A 15,331-nucleotide genomic window follows, 5' to 3' on the forward strand; every position below is an offset into this window, starting at 1 on the left:
TAATCATAACATCCCAAAAGAGCCTGTTGGCTGGCAATTCTGAGTTGTAACCCCACATTAGAATAAACTTTTCTACCAAATAAATCTAGCTTCTCAGATCTTTGATTTGGGGGTTCGCCCTGGAACTCCCTTTCATTCGCTGCTAACACCAAAGGAGAGCGTGAGATGCCTCCCAAGGAAACTGCCTCATCAGGAAAAGAGGAGGATGAAGCCAGCCTAGGCTGAGGCTATTCCTCCTCTGCTAGCTGTCAAGCAGGGCCCTCCTGAACCATCTTTTCCTGCTCAGAAATGGGCCTGGTACCAGGGTCAGGAACAGGTGGTACCTAGAAAGTAGACTTCCCATGCTTCTCTGAAGTCACAGAGCAGGAACACCTCATGTATGACCTAGAAATCAGGGGGGGATCCTCATGGGTTCCAACAGGGCCACTGGACCAATAGCAGAGGCAGCTCTACCGATTTTGCTGCCCCAAGCAGTCACCACCGAATTGCCACTGCCACAACAGCGGCGGAAGTGCCACCGAATTGCTGCTGCCCCCGCCCCCACAAGAGCAGTGGAGCTGCCGCCCAAAAGCCGCCGCAGCGGGAAGAGCGGTGGAGCTGCCGCCAAACTGCCACTGAGGGACACGGACTGCCGCCCCGTTCTGAATGCCGCCCCAAGCACCGGCCTGGAAAGCTGGTGCCTGGAGCTGGCCCTGACCAGTAGGAAGACCCAGTGACTCCCTGACCACATGCCTGATCCTCTTCCAGCTGGAGGATTTCAAAGAAACCTAGGGAAGTAACACCTAAGTGGGGAGTAGTGTGACTGGCTCCAAGGCTGGGAAATGTAAGAGCCAATCTCCAAATCAGAGGAGTACAAATCACCTTCTGCTGATCAACGGGGAGCTGCTCCTGATGGTGCCAGAAACTAGTGCCCAGTCAGTGAAGAGTGGAGAGCAGCCAATGCTGCAGGCATCCCATTCAACAGTACCAACGGGCGTGAAGTTTGAGACACTGGAGGTTGTTGCAGTACCAACTACTGCACCAACAATACTGGTGACCCTCTGGGGTCATCCCATTCAACTGTACCTGGGGCGTGATCTCCTGCAGTGCCAGGGACACCATCACAGATAGGCTCTGCAGATCTCTGCCACAAACACCTCTGATGCGGTGGATGCCAAGATGGTCTTGGGTCACTGTGGTACTGTGGTCAAGTCCAGGTGCCCCTTCAGTACCTGGACTTGACATTATTTGCCTCAGGGCTGGAGTCAACATTGGTGATTTTGGAGCTACCAGAGAAGAGTGCTTGGATTTTGGCTGCACTCTACTCTCATCCCTCTACTTAGAGAATTTTGATGCCAGAGACCTTCCTCTCCCAGTTGTCTGTTTAGAGGTCTTACGCCTCTTTTTAGATACTGGAGAGGGTGAGCAGTGCCAGGAAGGGTAAATGAAAATAAAGGAGTATATTTGCACAGATAAAATGTATATCTGTATTTGGCACAACATTTATTAGACTAGTTTTCAAGACCACTGCCTTATATCCAAAGTCTGTTTCCCAATATGGTAAAGAAATACATAGTTCAACACATGTTACATTTGCTTTATGTAGAAGGTCTGGAGTGTGATCAGCACTTTCTACAGACATCTGTCTACACAGAATTTTCAAATCTGTGTCCGAATAGTGTGGTAACTCAAAAGCACAGCTGAAATCAGTTTAAATGCAACTATGTATTATTACCTGAAAAAAAATGTTTACAATTAAGTTAAAGTCACTGGAGTAGTTCTGAGGGAAAAAAGGAAAAATAAAAGACTCTAAGTGCATGAGCAACAGCAGTCATACAGGAAGTGGCTCAGGTGAGCCTCAGACTGCAACCATGTAATTCACAGCCTGCACAAAGCATTTAGTTTATCTAATAAATAAAATTGGAAGAGAAGGGGCTCTAGGTAATTCCCTAGAAATAGAAAAGTCTATTCTAATCTTACCTTTGAGTCATATGCTGACTGTTTTATTACTTCAGGTGCCATCCAGAATGGAGTTCCCACAAAAGTATTTCTCTTTATCTGTGTATCTGTTAGTTGTCCTGCTACTCCGAAGTCTGCTAATTTTACCTCTCCTTGTTCAGATAGCAAAACATTGGCAGCTAGCAAAGAAAAAAAGGCAGTTTAAAAGTTTACATTTTTGATGTTTCAAAGGTTTTCCTTATCTCTACTGTCTGAACATTTAACCAAAACTATTTTAAAAAAATGATTAAATAACTTACCCTTAATATCTCTATGGATTTTCTTTTCTGAATGCAAGTAATCGAGTCCTTTAAGTATCTCTCTTAATATTGTAGCAATCTGGATTTCATCGAGACAGCCAGGCTCTAACTAGGAGAAACAAGCAAAAAATATTTGTAAATACCTGTAAACTACAAATGAGATGACACAGAAACAGTAGGAAAAAATAAACAGTAGGAAAAAATGCCATATGTGCTTGTGAATAAGTAAAAGTAGTTAATGTTTTATGTTTTATTGCTTTTGATGCTAATTTTCTCTCTCCTTCATTCATTGTGTAATCACCTGCTCCTTCTTCTCTCCCTCTCCTTCTCCCCCTGCCCCTGTTGTGCATAAATCTGCTCACCCAGGGGAAAGAGTTACCTGCATTCTAATAAATTGAGATGTTCAAGTGTTCAATTCCTAGTCACAACAGCAGGTGGCAATTTTCAAGTTTTGCTACTTCCTTTTTGCTGTCCAACCCCCACTACCGGACCAAATATGAGTGTATGGCATGAGGATTTAACAGGGATAAGAAATAGAGGACAGCCTGGCAACACAGAGCTGACTAGGAGGTAAGGTATGAGAGCAATGAAAATGAGATCAGCAGAGCACTAGGTGAGCAGCAGGGCAAACTGGGGCCAAGCTGGTAAGGAAGAGCGTGTCCATCGAGCCCAAACTACCTGGGGATCCAAGCCACAGTGGGAGACCCAGACACAAGAGGAAACCAGGCTTGGCAGGAGATTTGACCACACTGGAGACAGCCTGGTGCCTTATTATACATCAGAGTGAGAAAAGGGAAGGGAAGAGGGGACAAAAATTTAGGACAGTATGGTGGTGGTGACCAGGAAGATATTTGTCATTCAGGCTGCCAGTCTACTTCCCATCTTAAAAATAGGGATGTAAAAGTTTAACCAGCTAACTGATGAGCCCAGTCTTATTGGTTTCAGTTAATGACTAAAACTCATCTGCCCCCCATGCTTGGGGTCCTGGTGGCCGGGACCCCACACGCAGGGTAGGAACCCAGGTGCGGGGAGGCAGCGGAGCCCCATGTAAAACGTGGGAGTCCTCCCCCACACACCACCCCTAGTTCCCCGCCTTTGTGAACTCCTTAATGGTTAACCATTTAACCGATAGAATTTTAATCGGTTAAATGGTTACTATTTTTAAACCCTAATTACATCCCCACTTAAAAAAAAAACAAACAAAAAAATCCCAAATGAAATTAGAAATTTGGAATGATTTCATATGTTCATTGTAAAACAAATAAAAAACCTTAAAACGCACAAAAACCGTGTATGTGAGAGGATTCTTTTCCCCCCTTTTACACTTTCAGTGGTCTACAGACACAGTATTACCTTATAGCATGCATGCAGTGGGTTTTTCAAGTCATATATAAAACAACAAATAGTAAGTGTAAATGAAAGAAGAGCTACCCATTGCTCCCTTATGCAACCTCCCCTCAAATTTTTCACTGACACATTTTGCTTTCATCTACATTATTTGCAGTTAGTAAAAAACCAACATTTTTGTGGCAAAATATCACTGCCCAACTGCCATAATATAAAGGGAAGGGTCACCACCTTTCTATATACAGTGCTATAAAATCCCTCCTGGCCAGAGACAAAATCCTTTCACCTGTAAAGGGTTAAGAAGCTAAGGTAACCTCGCTGGCACCTGACCCAAAATGACCAATGAGGGAACAAGATACTTTCAAATCTGGAGCAGGGGGAAAGTTTTTGTCTGTGTGATACCTTTGCCGGGAACAGATCAAGGATGCAAACCTTCCAACTCCTGTAAAGTTAGTAAGTAATCTAGCTAGAAAATGAGTTAGATTTTCTTTTGTTTAATGGCTTGTAAAATTCGCTGTGCTGGAGGGAATGTGTATTCCTGGTTTTGTGTCTTTTTGTAACTTAAGGTTTTGCCTAGAGGGATTCTCTACGTTTTGAATCAGATTACCCTGTAAAGTATTTACCATCCTGATTTTACAGAGGTGATTCTTTTACTTTTTCTTCTATTAAAATTCTTCTTTTAAGAAAGTGAACGCTTTTTCATTGTTCTTAAGATCCAAGGGTTTGGGTCTGTGTTCATCTGTAACAATTGGTGAGGATATTATTATCAAGCCTTCCCCGGGAAAGGGGGTATAGGGCTTAGGGGGATATTTTGGGGGAAGACATCTCCAAGTGGGCTCTTTCCCTGTTCTTTGTTTAAATCACTTGGTGGTGGCAGCATACTGTTCAAGGACAAGGCAAAGTTTGTACCTTGGGGAAGTTTTTAACCTAAGCTGGTAAGAATAAGCTCAGAGGGTCTTTCTTGCAGGTCCCCACATCTGTACCCTACAGTTCAGAGTGGGGAAGGAATCTTGACACCAACCAGCTCTAATATTTCTAAACTGCATTTTTAAAATATCCATATTTGTAGCAGTAAACATGCAACAATCTGCAGTTTTCAAAAAGCTTTGTTTTCCCTGTTGAATGTTCAAGTAAAATGCCAAATTGGGTCTATCAATATCAAGAACAAAATTTCGCTAAGTTCAAAGAATTCATAGAAACATATGGCTAGAGGGGACCTCTTGAGGTCATCTATACCATCCTCCCCTATGCTGAGGCAAGGGATACCTAAACCATCCCTGACAGGTATTCTTCCAACCTACAACCTTGCTTGGCAACTTATTCCAATACTTAATTATCCTTATACTTAGAAAGTTGTTTCTAGTATCTAAGCTAAACTTCCCTTGCTGCAGATTAAGTTGATTACTTCTTGTCCTACCTTCAGTGGACATGGAAAACTAATTTGTACTCATGAATGAGATAGATGTATTGAATTAATGAAACTTGAAATGCTAATAAAAATAAGGCTAAAGTCAAAAATGTATTTTATTCATTTGTCAATTGCAGTTTACTTTTAAGTATTTATGATACCTTTAAATGCACTACTAAATGTACTTTAGTATATATTACATAATTACATTTGAGTAATACAAGATATCATAACAGCATCAGATATTACAATTTTAGAAAATAAGACTGGGCATACTGGGTCAGACCAATGGTCCATTTAGCCCAGTATCCTGTCTTCCGACAGTGGCCAACGCCAGGTGTTTCAAAGGGAATGAACAGAACAGGCAATCATCGAGTGATCCATCCAGGCGTCCACAGCTTCTGGCAAACAAAGGCTAGGGACACTCAGGGCATGGTGTTGCGTCCCTGCCCATCCCAGTTAATAGCTATTGATGGACCTATCCTCCATGAATTTACCTACTTCTTTTTTTAACCTTGTTATAATTTTGGCCTTCACAACATCCTGTGGCAGCAAGTTCCAAAGACTGAGTGTGTCTTATTGAAGAAGTACTTCCTTTTGTTTGTTTTAAATCCACTGCCTATTAATTTCATTGGGTGACCCATAGCTCTTGTTTTATGTGAAGGAGTAGATAACATTTCCTTATTCACTTTCTCTATACCAGTCAAGATCTTATAGATCCCCTATCATATCTCCCTTAATCGTCTCTTTTCCAAGGTGAACAGTCCCAGTCTTTTTAACCTCTCCTCATACGGAGGCTGTTCCATACTCCTAATCATTTTATTGCCCTTTTCTGTACCTTTTCCAATTCCAATATATCTTTTTTTGAGAGAGGGCAATCAGATCTGAATGTAGTATTCAAGATGTGGGCATACTTTGCATTGATATAGAGGCATTATGATATTGTTTGTTTTATGATCTATCCCTTTAGTAATTGTTCCTAACATTGTTAGCTTTTTTGACTGCTGCTGCACAGTGAACAGATGTTTTCAGAGAACTATCCACAATGACTCCAAAATCTCTGTCTTAAGTGATAACAGCTAATTTAGAAACTATCATTTTGCCTTTATAGCTGGGATTAGGGTTTCTAATGTTCATTACTTTGCATTTATCAATATTGAATTTCATCTGCTACTTTGTTGCCCAGTCAGCCAGTTTTGGGAGATCCCTTTGTAACTCTTCACAGTCAGCTTTGGACTTAACTTTCATGGAGGAAAGGACCATCAATGTCTATTAGCGAGAATGGGCACAGATGGTATCCCTAGCCTCTGTTTGCCAGAAGCTGGGAATGGGGGACAGGGGATGGATCACTTGATGATGAAAACACTGTTCTGTTCATTCCCTCTGGGGCACCTGGCATTGTCCACTGTCGGAAGACAGGATACTGGGCTAGATGGACCTTTGGTCTGACCCACTATGGTTGTTCTTATGTTCTTGAGTAATTTAGTATTGTCTGCAAACTTTACCACCTCACTGCTTAACGCCTTTTCCAGATTTTTATGAACAGCACTGGTCCCAGTACAGATCCCTGGAGGACCAAGCTATTTACCTCTCTCTGCTGTGAAAACTGACCATTTATTCCTACCCTGTTTCCTATCTTTTAAACAGTTACTTATCCATGAGAGAACCTTTCCTCTTATTCCATGACTGCCTACTTTGCTTAAGAGCCTTTGGTGAGGGACCTTGTCAAAGGCTTTCTGAAAGTCCAAGTACACTATATCCACTGGATCACCCTTGTCCACATGTTCGTTGACCACGTCAAGGAATCATAGAAGATTTGGGTCGGAAGAGACCTCAGGAGGTCATCTCGTCCAATCCCCTGCTGAAAGCAGGACCAACACCAACTAAAGCATCCCAGCCAGGGCTTTGTCAAGATGGGCCTTAAAAATCTCCACCACCTCCCTAGACAACCCATTCCAGTGCTTCACCACCCTCCTAGTGAAATAGCGTTTCCTAATATCCAACCTAGACCTCCCCCACAGCAACCTGAGACCATTGCTCCTTGTTCTGAGAACAGCCGAACTCCATTCGCTTTGGACCTCCCCCCTTCAGGTAGTTGAAAGCTGCTATCAAATCCCCTCTCACTTTTCTCTTCTGCAGACTAAATAAGCCCAGTTCCCTTAGCCTCTCCTGTCATGTGCCCCAGCCCCCTAATCATTTTTGTTGCCCTCCGCTGGACTCTCTCCAATTTGTCCACATCCTTTCTATAGTGAGGGCCCGAAAACTGTACGCAATACTCCAGATGTGGCCTCACCAGTGCCCAATAGAGGGGAATAATCACTTCCCTCGATCTGCTGGCAATGTTCCTACTAATGCAGCCCGATATGCCATTAGCCTTCTTGGCAACAAGGGCACACTGTTGACTCATATCCAGCTTCTCGTCCACTGTAATCCCCAGGTCCTTTTCTGCAGAACTGCCGCTTAGCCAGTCGGTCCCCAGCCTGTAGGAGTGCATAGGATTCTTCCGTCCCAAGTGCAGGACTTTGCACTTGTCCTTGCTGAACCTCATCAGATTTCTTTTAGCCCAATCCTCCAATTTGTCTAGGTCACTCTGGACTCTATCCCTACCCTCCAGCATATCTACCTCTGCCCCCAGTTTAGTGTCATCCACGAACTTGCTAACAGTGCAATCCATCCCAACATCCAGCTCATTAAGGCATCATTAAGGAATTCTAATAGATTGCTGAAGCATGATTTCCCTTTACAAAAGCCAGGTTGTGATTCTTTGCTGCAGGGAGAACCAATTTTTGTATGGACTAGATAAAAAGCATGTCGTTCTGTGAAGTGTTTTATAGCAAGGTTCTATTGTATTTAATCACCGAAAATATACACATCTAACACCCACAATGCAAGATTGTTTCAAAGGACATATCTACCAACACTGCAAGGGAAGAGGGAAATTACATCACTACGTCCATTCAATGAGACTACAGACAGGGTGCTTTGTTTTTTAAAAAATGTGTACACTAAGAAACAAATGTACGAGTACCATGAAGAGCCAGCAGACAGTAACAACCTTCAGTCATTAATATTCTAGGGTTGGCTGAAGGTCAGAGTTTTGAGATGAAAGTTTTCATATCTCATTACTAACATCCTGAGTTACCTAGCCTTTTTGCACATGAGGTCATTTCATGGAAAATGTATTTTAATTCATATATGAACACAAACATTTTCTTCTAACTACTAGGAATTTCTGCATGAAAACAGGGCTTTTGTTTCTTAATACATCTGGTTATGCTGCTTTATTTCTCTACTGAAGCAATAATCCTGTGTTTGACAGCACAACTGCTATAGCAATAATGATGTCCCACTAGGATTTCAGGTGAATTATAAACAGCAGAAATATTCAAGAAATGCATTAATGAAATTTTAACTAAGTTTACTAAATTAATGTAGTTCATAACTAGTTTACTTACTAGATCAAGAGCAGAGCCTCCACCAAGGTATTCCATTATTATCCATAATTTTGTATCCTGCAAAAACAGAACAGATTAAATTAGTAGCTTCACACTTTAGTTTCTTTCATGATTTGCTTCACACATTTTGCTGCAAAATGAATTCTGTAGCATTATTACAGTAAAGATGTAATGGCACAGAATTTCACTCAACTATAATCTGTCATGGCAGAAAAATACTGCCTCTGCTCCACATTTTTATTTATTTGATGATAACATACACTGACTTCATTCCATTTTATTCATTTTTTTCCATCTTAGATTTTACATCCTTATTTCCATACACTGTCTTGTCCTATATCTTCTAGGAACATAGGAACTACCATATCTGAATAGACTAGTGGTCCACATGAAATAGTCAGGTATTATGTTTCCATAACAGCCAAACACAGATGGATCAGAGGAAGGTGTAGACACCTTAACATTGCTACAGTATACCACTCAGGGGAGTAGGAGATTTCTCTCTAATGCAAGCTAATGAAAACCATCTGGAGCAGTAGGGAAGTCCTAGCTAGTTGAACTACACATATAAAGAAGAGTATTACAAGTGTCTAATCCAGTGTTTCTCAACCTGAAAAGTAGGGGGCACAGGACAGAAGAGAGGACTTGTGAACAATGAAAATAAAACAATACAAATATGCTCCAGAGGCTTGAAACAAAGTAGCTTATGGTTTCCCAAGAGTCATGTACTGTCCCTCCCTGCTCTTATAACAGCCCTTAACGTAGTTCATTGCAGAAGTAGCTAATATTCTTTGACCCCCCCAAAAAAGTAGTTAACACCAATTAAAGATGCCCAGTGGTATATTGTGCCTTCCCAGAAAAAGTTACTCACCTGGTCCAATAATGATGGTTCTTCGACATGTGCGTCCCTATGGGTAAGGGGTTCTCAAACTGAGGGTTGGGACTCCTCAGGGAGTCGCAAGGTTATTACATGGGGCAGGGAGGTGTCGTGAGCTGTCAGCCTCCACCCCAAACCCCACTTTGCCTCCAGCATTTATAATGGTGTTACATATATTTAAAAAGTGTTTTTAATGTATAAGGGGCGGGGGTCGCATTCAGAGGCTTGCTGTGTAAAAGGGGTCACCAGTACAAAAGTCTGAGAACCCCTGCTATGAGTGCTCCACTGTAGGTGCACTTGCATCCCTGCACTGCTGATTGGAGAAAAGTGCCAGCACAGCCTAATCCCCCTGAGGTCCTTCTCCACCGCAGAGTCATTGACAAGAACTCTGAAGCAGACGGCAAGAGGGTGGGTTATGGGTCACCCATAGGGACACACATCTCAAAGAACCATCGTTATTGCACAAAGTGAGTAACTTCTTCTTTGAGTAGCGTCCCTATGGATACCTCACTGTAGGTGGCTCCTGAGCAGTATCCCTACCAGAGGGCTGGGGCTTCGGGGTCGGGTCAGTTACAGATAACAATACTGTGGACCCAAAAATGGCATTGGAGGCAGAGTCCCCAGTGATTGCATAATGTTCTGCAAAGGTGTGGATTGACATCCATGTTGCCGCTCTACAGATTTCTGAGATAGGGACATTCTAGAAGAAGGCGACTGATAAGGAGTTCGGCCTCGTGGACTGCGTGCAAATACTATCTGGTGGGGTAATGTTAAAGATCTGATATCATCTAAGGCAGTTTGAGACCTATTTGGAGAGTCTCTGGGCTATACTGCTTAGTCCTTAGATCTGTCTGCAATAGAGAGGAAAAGTTTAGGGGATTTCCTGAAAGCCTTCATCCTATGCAGGTAAAAGGCTAGGGCTCTCCTGACATCTAGTGTGTACAATATAGCTTCCCTGCAGTCATGGTGAGGCTTGGGGTAGAAAATTGGAAGATGAACCAGTTGGTTCATGTGAAACGGGGAGGTTACCTTAGTGATTAATTTTGGTTGTGGCCAGAGTATAACCTTGTCCCAAAAGAATACTGGGGGGATGGGTGGGATGTGCGGGATGTGCCATCAGAGCTGCTATTTCTCCTAATCTCCTAGCTGAAGTGATTGCTGTCAGGAAATCTATTTTCATTGAAAGGTATGTAAGCAAGCAAATGGCCATAGGTTTGAAGGGAGGTATAGTCAGGCCTTTCAATACCAGGTTTAGGTCCCACATGGGAGTAGGATGTCAGGGTTGTGGGAAAAGGTTTACTATACCCATAAGGAATTGTTTACTGGTTGGCACTGAATATTAGCACTGAATATTCCTCTACTTGACGGTGAAAGGCTGCTATAGCTGCGAGGTGGACCGTGCGGGAACAGAGATAGTACTGAATTTTTTAGAGTTAGTACATAGTCTGGGATCTTTGGAAGAGTCACGGGTGTCAGAGAGATATGTTGGGAGATACGCCATTTTCGAAACCTGGACCATTTACGTAGGTAAGTCCAGCATGTTGAGGACCTTCTACTATGTAATAATACCTCCTGTACCTCCTTTGAGCAGGAGCTCGTGTGTTCAACCATGAAGGAGCCAGGCTTTGAGGCAAAGAATCCTGAGGTTGGGATATAGGGTGCGTCCTTGGTTCTTCGAGAGGAAGTAAGAAGTGGATTGGAGAGAAATTGGTGGGCACGCCATGAGTTGTGACAGGTAAGGATACCAAGTCTGTCTTGGCCAAGTAGAAGCAATCAGCTCCTTCTCTTTTTATTATTAATAGGACTTTTGACAGTAGGAGAAATGGAGGAAAAGCATAGAGAAGGTCCCTGCCCCAGAGGAGGAGGAGAGAATCACCCATGGAATGCTGTCCCATGATCGGGATCAAAAGCATGGACATTTCTCGCTCAAGCAAGTGGCAAACATGTCTGTGGTCGGTGTCCCTCACTGCCTGAATAGGTTATGAAGTACCGCTGAGTTTATCTCCTACTTGTGATCGAGTGGGAATTTCCCAATGAGACTGTCCATTATCAAGTTCTGAGTGCCTGGAAGGTAAGTGGCTGATAGTATGACATCCTGGGAGATACACCAGTTCCACAGTCTCATTGCCTCAGCATAGAAAGAGGGATGATCTGCCTCCCCCTTGCCGATTTACATAGTACATACATGCTATGTTTTCTGTTAGGACTCTCGTGTGTGATCCCTTGATCAGTCAGAGGAAATGGGCACTAGCATCCCTGAGTGCCCTTAGTTTGAGGAGGATGATGTGGAGGGATATCTCCATGGATGACCACCTGGCCTTTTGCTGTGAAGTCATTTAGATGCATGTCCCATTCTATGAGGGATGTGTCAGTGATTAGAAGCAATGACAGGGAGATTTGTGAAAAGGGGATACCCTTGAAAACATTTGCTGGGTCTTTCCACACGTCTAAGGACTTTTTGATCCTGGTGGGGTAGTGACAGACATTTGTCTAGCCTATCTGTTTGGCCTGTACACTGAACTGAACCAAAACTGGAAGCATCGCATGTGAAGCGTCACATGTGGTATTACCACTGTGGCAGCTGCCATATGACCCAAGAGTTGCAGGCAGTGCCTGGCTCATATTTGTGGGCTGTCTATATGAGTGAGGCCAAAGAGAGGAATCTGGGTTGAGGTACATAAGAACAGAAGAATGGACCTACTGGGTTGGACCAAAGGTCCATCTAGCCCAGTATCCTGTCTTCCGACAGTGGCCAGTGCAAGGTGCCCCAGAGGGAATAAACAAAACAGAGTTTTCATCATCAAGTGATCCATCCCCTGTCACCCATTTCCAGCTTCTGGCAAACAGAGGCTAGGGACACCATTCCTGCCCATCCTGGCTAATAGCCATTGATGGACCTATCCTCCATGAACATATCTAGTTCTTTTTTTAACCTGTTATGGTCTTGGCCTTGGCCTTCACAACATCCTCTGGCAAGGAGTTCCACAGGTTGACTGTGCGTTGTGTGAAGAAATATTTCCTTTTATTTGTTTTAAACCTGCTGCCTATTAATTTTCACTTGGTGACCCCTAGTTCTTGTATTATGAGAAGTAAACAACACTTCTTTATCTATTCTCTACACCAGTCATGATTTTATAGCCCTCAATCATATCTCCCCTTAGCAGTCTCTTTTCCAAGCCCAGTCTTGGAAAAGTCCCAGGCTTATTAATCTCTCCTCATATGGAAGCCGTTCCCTTCTCCTAATCATTTTTGTTGCCCTTTTCTGAACCTTTTCCAATTCCAATATATCTTTTTTGAGATGGGGCGAGCACATCTGCACACAGTATTCAAGATGTGGGTGTACCAAGGATTTATATAGAGGCAACATGATATTTTCTGTCCTATTATCTATCCCTTTCTTCATTATTCCCAGCATTCTGTTCACTTTTTTGACTGCCATTGCACATTGAGTGGATATTTTCAGAGAACTATCCACAATGACTAGAAGATCTCTTTCTTGAGTGGTAACAGCTTATTTAGACCACAACATTTTATAAGTATAGTTAGGATTATGCTTTCCAAGGTGCATTACTTTGCAATTAACATTATATTTCATCGGCCATTTTATTGCCCAGTCACCCAGGTTTGAGAGATCCTTTTGTAACTCATCACAGTCTGCCTGGGTCTTAACTATCTTTAGTAATTTTGTATTATCTGCAAATTTTGCCATTTCACAGTTTCCCCCTTTTCCCAGATCCTTTATGAATATGCTGAATAGGACTGGTCCCAAGACAGACCCCTGGGGGACACCATTATTTACTTCTCTCCATGCTGAAAACTGATCATTTATACCTACCCTTTGTTGCCTATCTTTTAACCAGTTACTAATCCATGACAGAACCTTCCCTCTTATCCCGTGGCAGCTTACTTTGCGTAAGAGCCTTTTGTGAGGGACCCTGTCAAAGGCTTTTTCAAAATCTAAGTATAGTATATCCACTGGATCGCCTTGGTCCTCATGCTTGTTGAACCACTCAAAGAATTCTAGTAGATTGGTGAGGCATAATTTCCCTTTACTAAAACCATGTTGACTCTTCCTCAACGAATTATCTGACAATATTGTTCTTTATTATAATTTCAACCAGTTTGCCCAGTACTTAAGTCAGGCTTACAAGCCTGTAATTGCCGGGATTACTTCTGGAGCCCTTTTTAAAAATTGGCGTCACAGTAGCTATCCTCCAGTCATCTGGTACAGAAGCTGAGTTAGAAGAGCTTTGGCCTGGAAGGAGTCGAGGTTGGCGTCTAGGAATTCCAGGCGTTGCACTGGAGTGAGGGTTGATTTCTGGGTGTTGATCTGTAAGCCCAATTCTGTGATTAAGTCTATTGCAGATCTGGTGACTCGGCGAACCTACTGGAAGGACCAGGCTCTGAGAAGGCAGTCAGTAGGGGAAATCATGGTCCCTTGGGAGAGCAGGTGCACAGTCAGTACTAAAGAGAATCTTGGAGAATACTCTCTGAACAGATGATAGCCTGAAGATGAGTACTCTGTACTGGTATGGGGTTTTGTCCTAGGGTAATCTGAGGAATTGTCTGTGGGATGGTAGGATTGAGATATGGAAGTAGGCATCTTGAAGGTTGTCATAAAAATAAAGGGAAGGGTAAACACTTAAATCCCTCCTGGCCAGAGGAAAAATCCGTTCTCCTGTAAAGGGTTAAGAAGCTAAGGTAACCTCGCTGGCACCTGACCAAAATGACCAATGAGGAGACAAGATACTTTCAAAGCTGGATGAGGGGGAAGCAAAGGGTTCCCTCTGTCTGTGTGTTGCTTTTGCCGGGACCAGAGCAGGAATGCCGGTCAGAACTCCTGTAAAAAGTCAGTAAGCAATCTAGTTAGATATGCGTTAGATTCTGTTTTGTTTAAATGAATGATAAAATAAGTTGTGCTGAATGGAATGTATATTCCTGTTTTTGTGTCCTTTTGTAACTTAAGGTTTAGCCTAGAGGGATTCTCTATTGTTTGAATCTGATTACCCTGTAAGGTATTTACCATCCTGATTTTACAGAGGTGATTCTTTTACTTTTTCTTTAATTAAAATTCTTCTTTTAAGAAAGTGAATGCTTTTTCATTGTTCTTAAGATCGAAGGGTTTGGGCCTGTGTTCACCTATGCAAATTGGTGAGGATTTTTATCAAGCCTTCTCCAGGAAAGGGGGTGTCGGGCTTGGGGGGATTTTGGGGGGAAAGACATTTCCAAGTGGGCTCTTTCCCTGTTATATTTGTTAGACGTTTGGTGGTGGCAGCAATACAATCCAGGGACAAAAGGTAAAATAGATTGTACCTTGGGGAAGTTTTAACCTAAGCTGGTAAAATAAGCTTAGGGGGTTTTTCATGCAGCTCCCCACATCTGTACCCTAGAGTTCAGAGTGGGGAAGAAACCTTGACAAGGTTGAGGGCTGAAAACCAGTCTCCCTGTACCAATGCTGGAATAATTGTTGCTAGAATGACCATCTTGGATTTTTGAGCTTTGACAAACTTTTTGAGTGCTCTGAGGTCCAGTATGGATCTCCAACCTACCTGTCTCTTGGGTATTCAGAAATAACAACCTTTGCCTCATAGATGTTGAGGTACTGGTTCTATGGTTCCTAACCGGAGCAGACTATCTCTCGTCTTAGTAAAGTCATGAGAAGAGTTCCTGAAGAAGGATGCTGTGGAGGGGAGAGGGAGGTAAAATGGATGGAGTACCCATTGCAAACAATCTCCAAGACCCATCAGTCTGATGTTATGCATTCTCAGATGCTGGGGAACATTGCCAGATGGTAGCCAAATGGGAAGGAAGCACTGGTCAGCTGTAAGAGTTGGCGGGAGTGGTCTATCGTCGCCTCAACCATCAAAATTGGAAGTCGACAGTTGGGAAGATTGCAGGCCAGATGGTTTATGCCTAGAGAACTTGGTTTCCTTTCTCTGTGGCTGGTAGTAACACTGAGTCGAATACTGGGAGGTGCATGGTTTGTGCTGTGGACTAAATTTCCTCT

The 15,331-nt window shown here is 43.0% G+C and overlaps 1 protein-coding gene across 2 annotated transcripts in view; it reads right to left on the reverse strand.

The window, feature by feature from the left end:
* STK24 (serine/threonine kinase 24) overlaps window positions 1-15,331 on the reverse strand; it is a 134,336-nt gene that overhangs the window by 46,458 nt on the left and 72,547 nt on the right. For both annotated transcript variants that reach the window (XM_048853878.2, XM_048853882.2), the window contains exons 3-5: window positions 8,448-8,504; window positions 2,238-2,346; window positions 1,960-2,117 (exon numbers count right to left, since the gene is read on the reverse strand). In XM_048853878.2, coding sequence (XP_048709835.1) covers window positions 1,960-2,117; window positions 2,238-2,346; window positions 8,448-8,504 — 324 coding nt within the window. The remainder of the gene's footprint in view (window positions 1-1,959; window positions 2,118-2,237; window positions 2,347-8,447; window positions 8,505-15,331) is intronic.

This window comes from Caretta caretta, chromosome 1, assembly GCF_965140235.1.
Source record: "Caretta caretta isolate rCarCar2 chromosome 1, rCarCar1.hap1, whole genome shotgun sequence".
Lineage (NCBI taxonomy): Eukaryota > Metazoa > Chordata > Testudines > Cheloniidae > Caretta > Caretta caretta.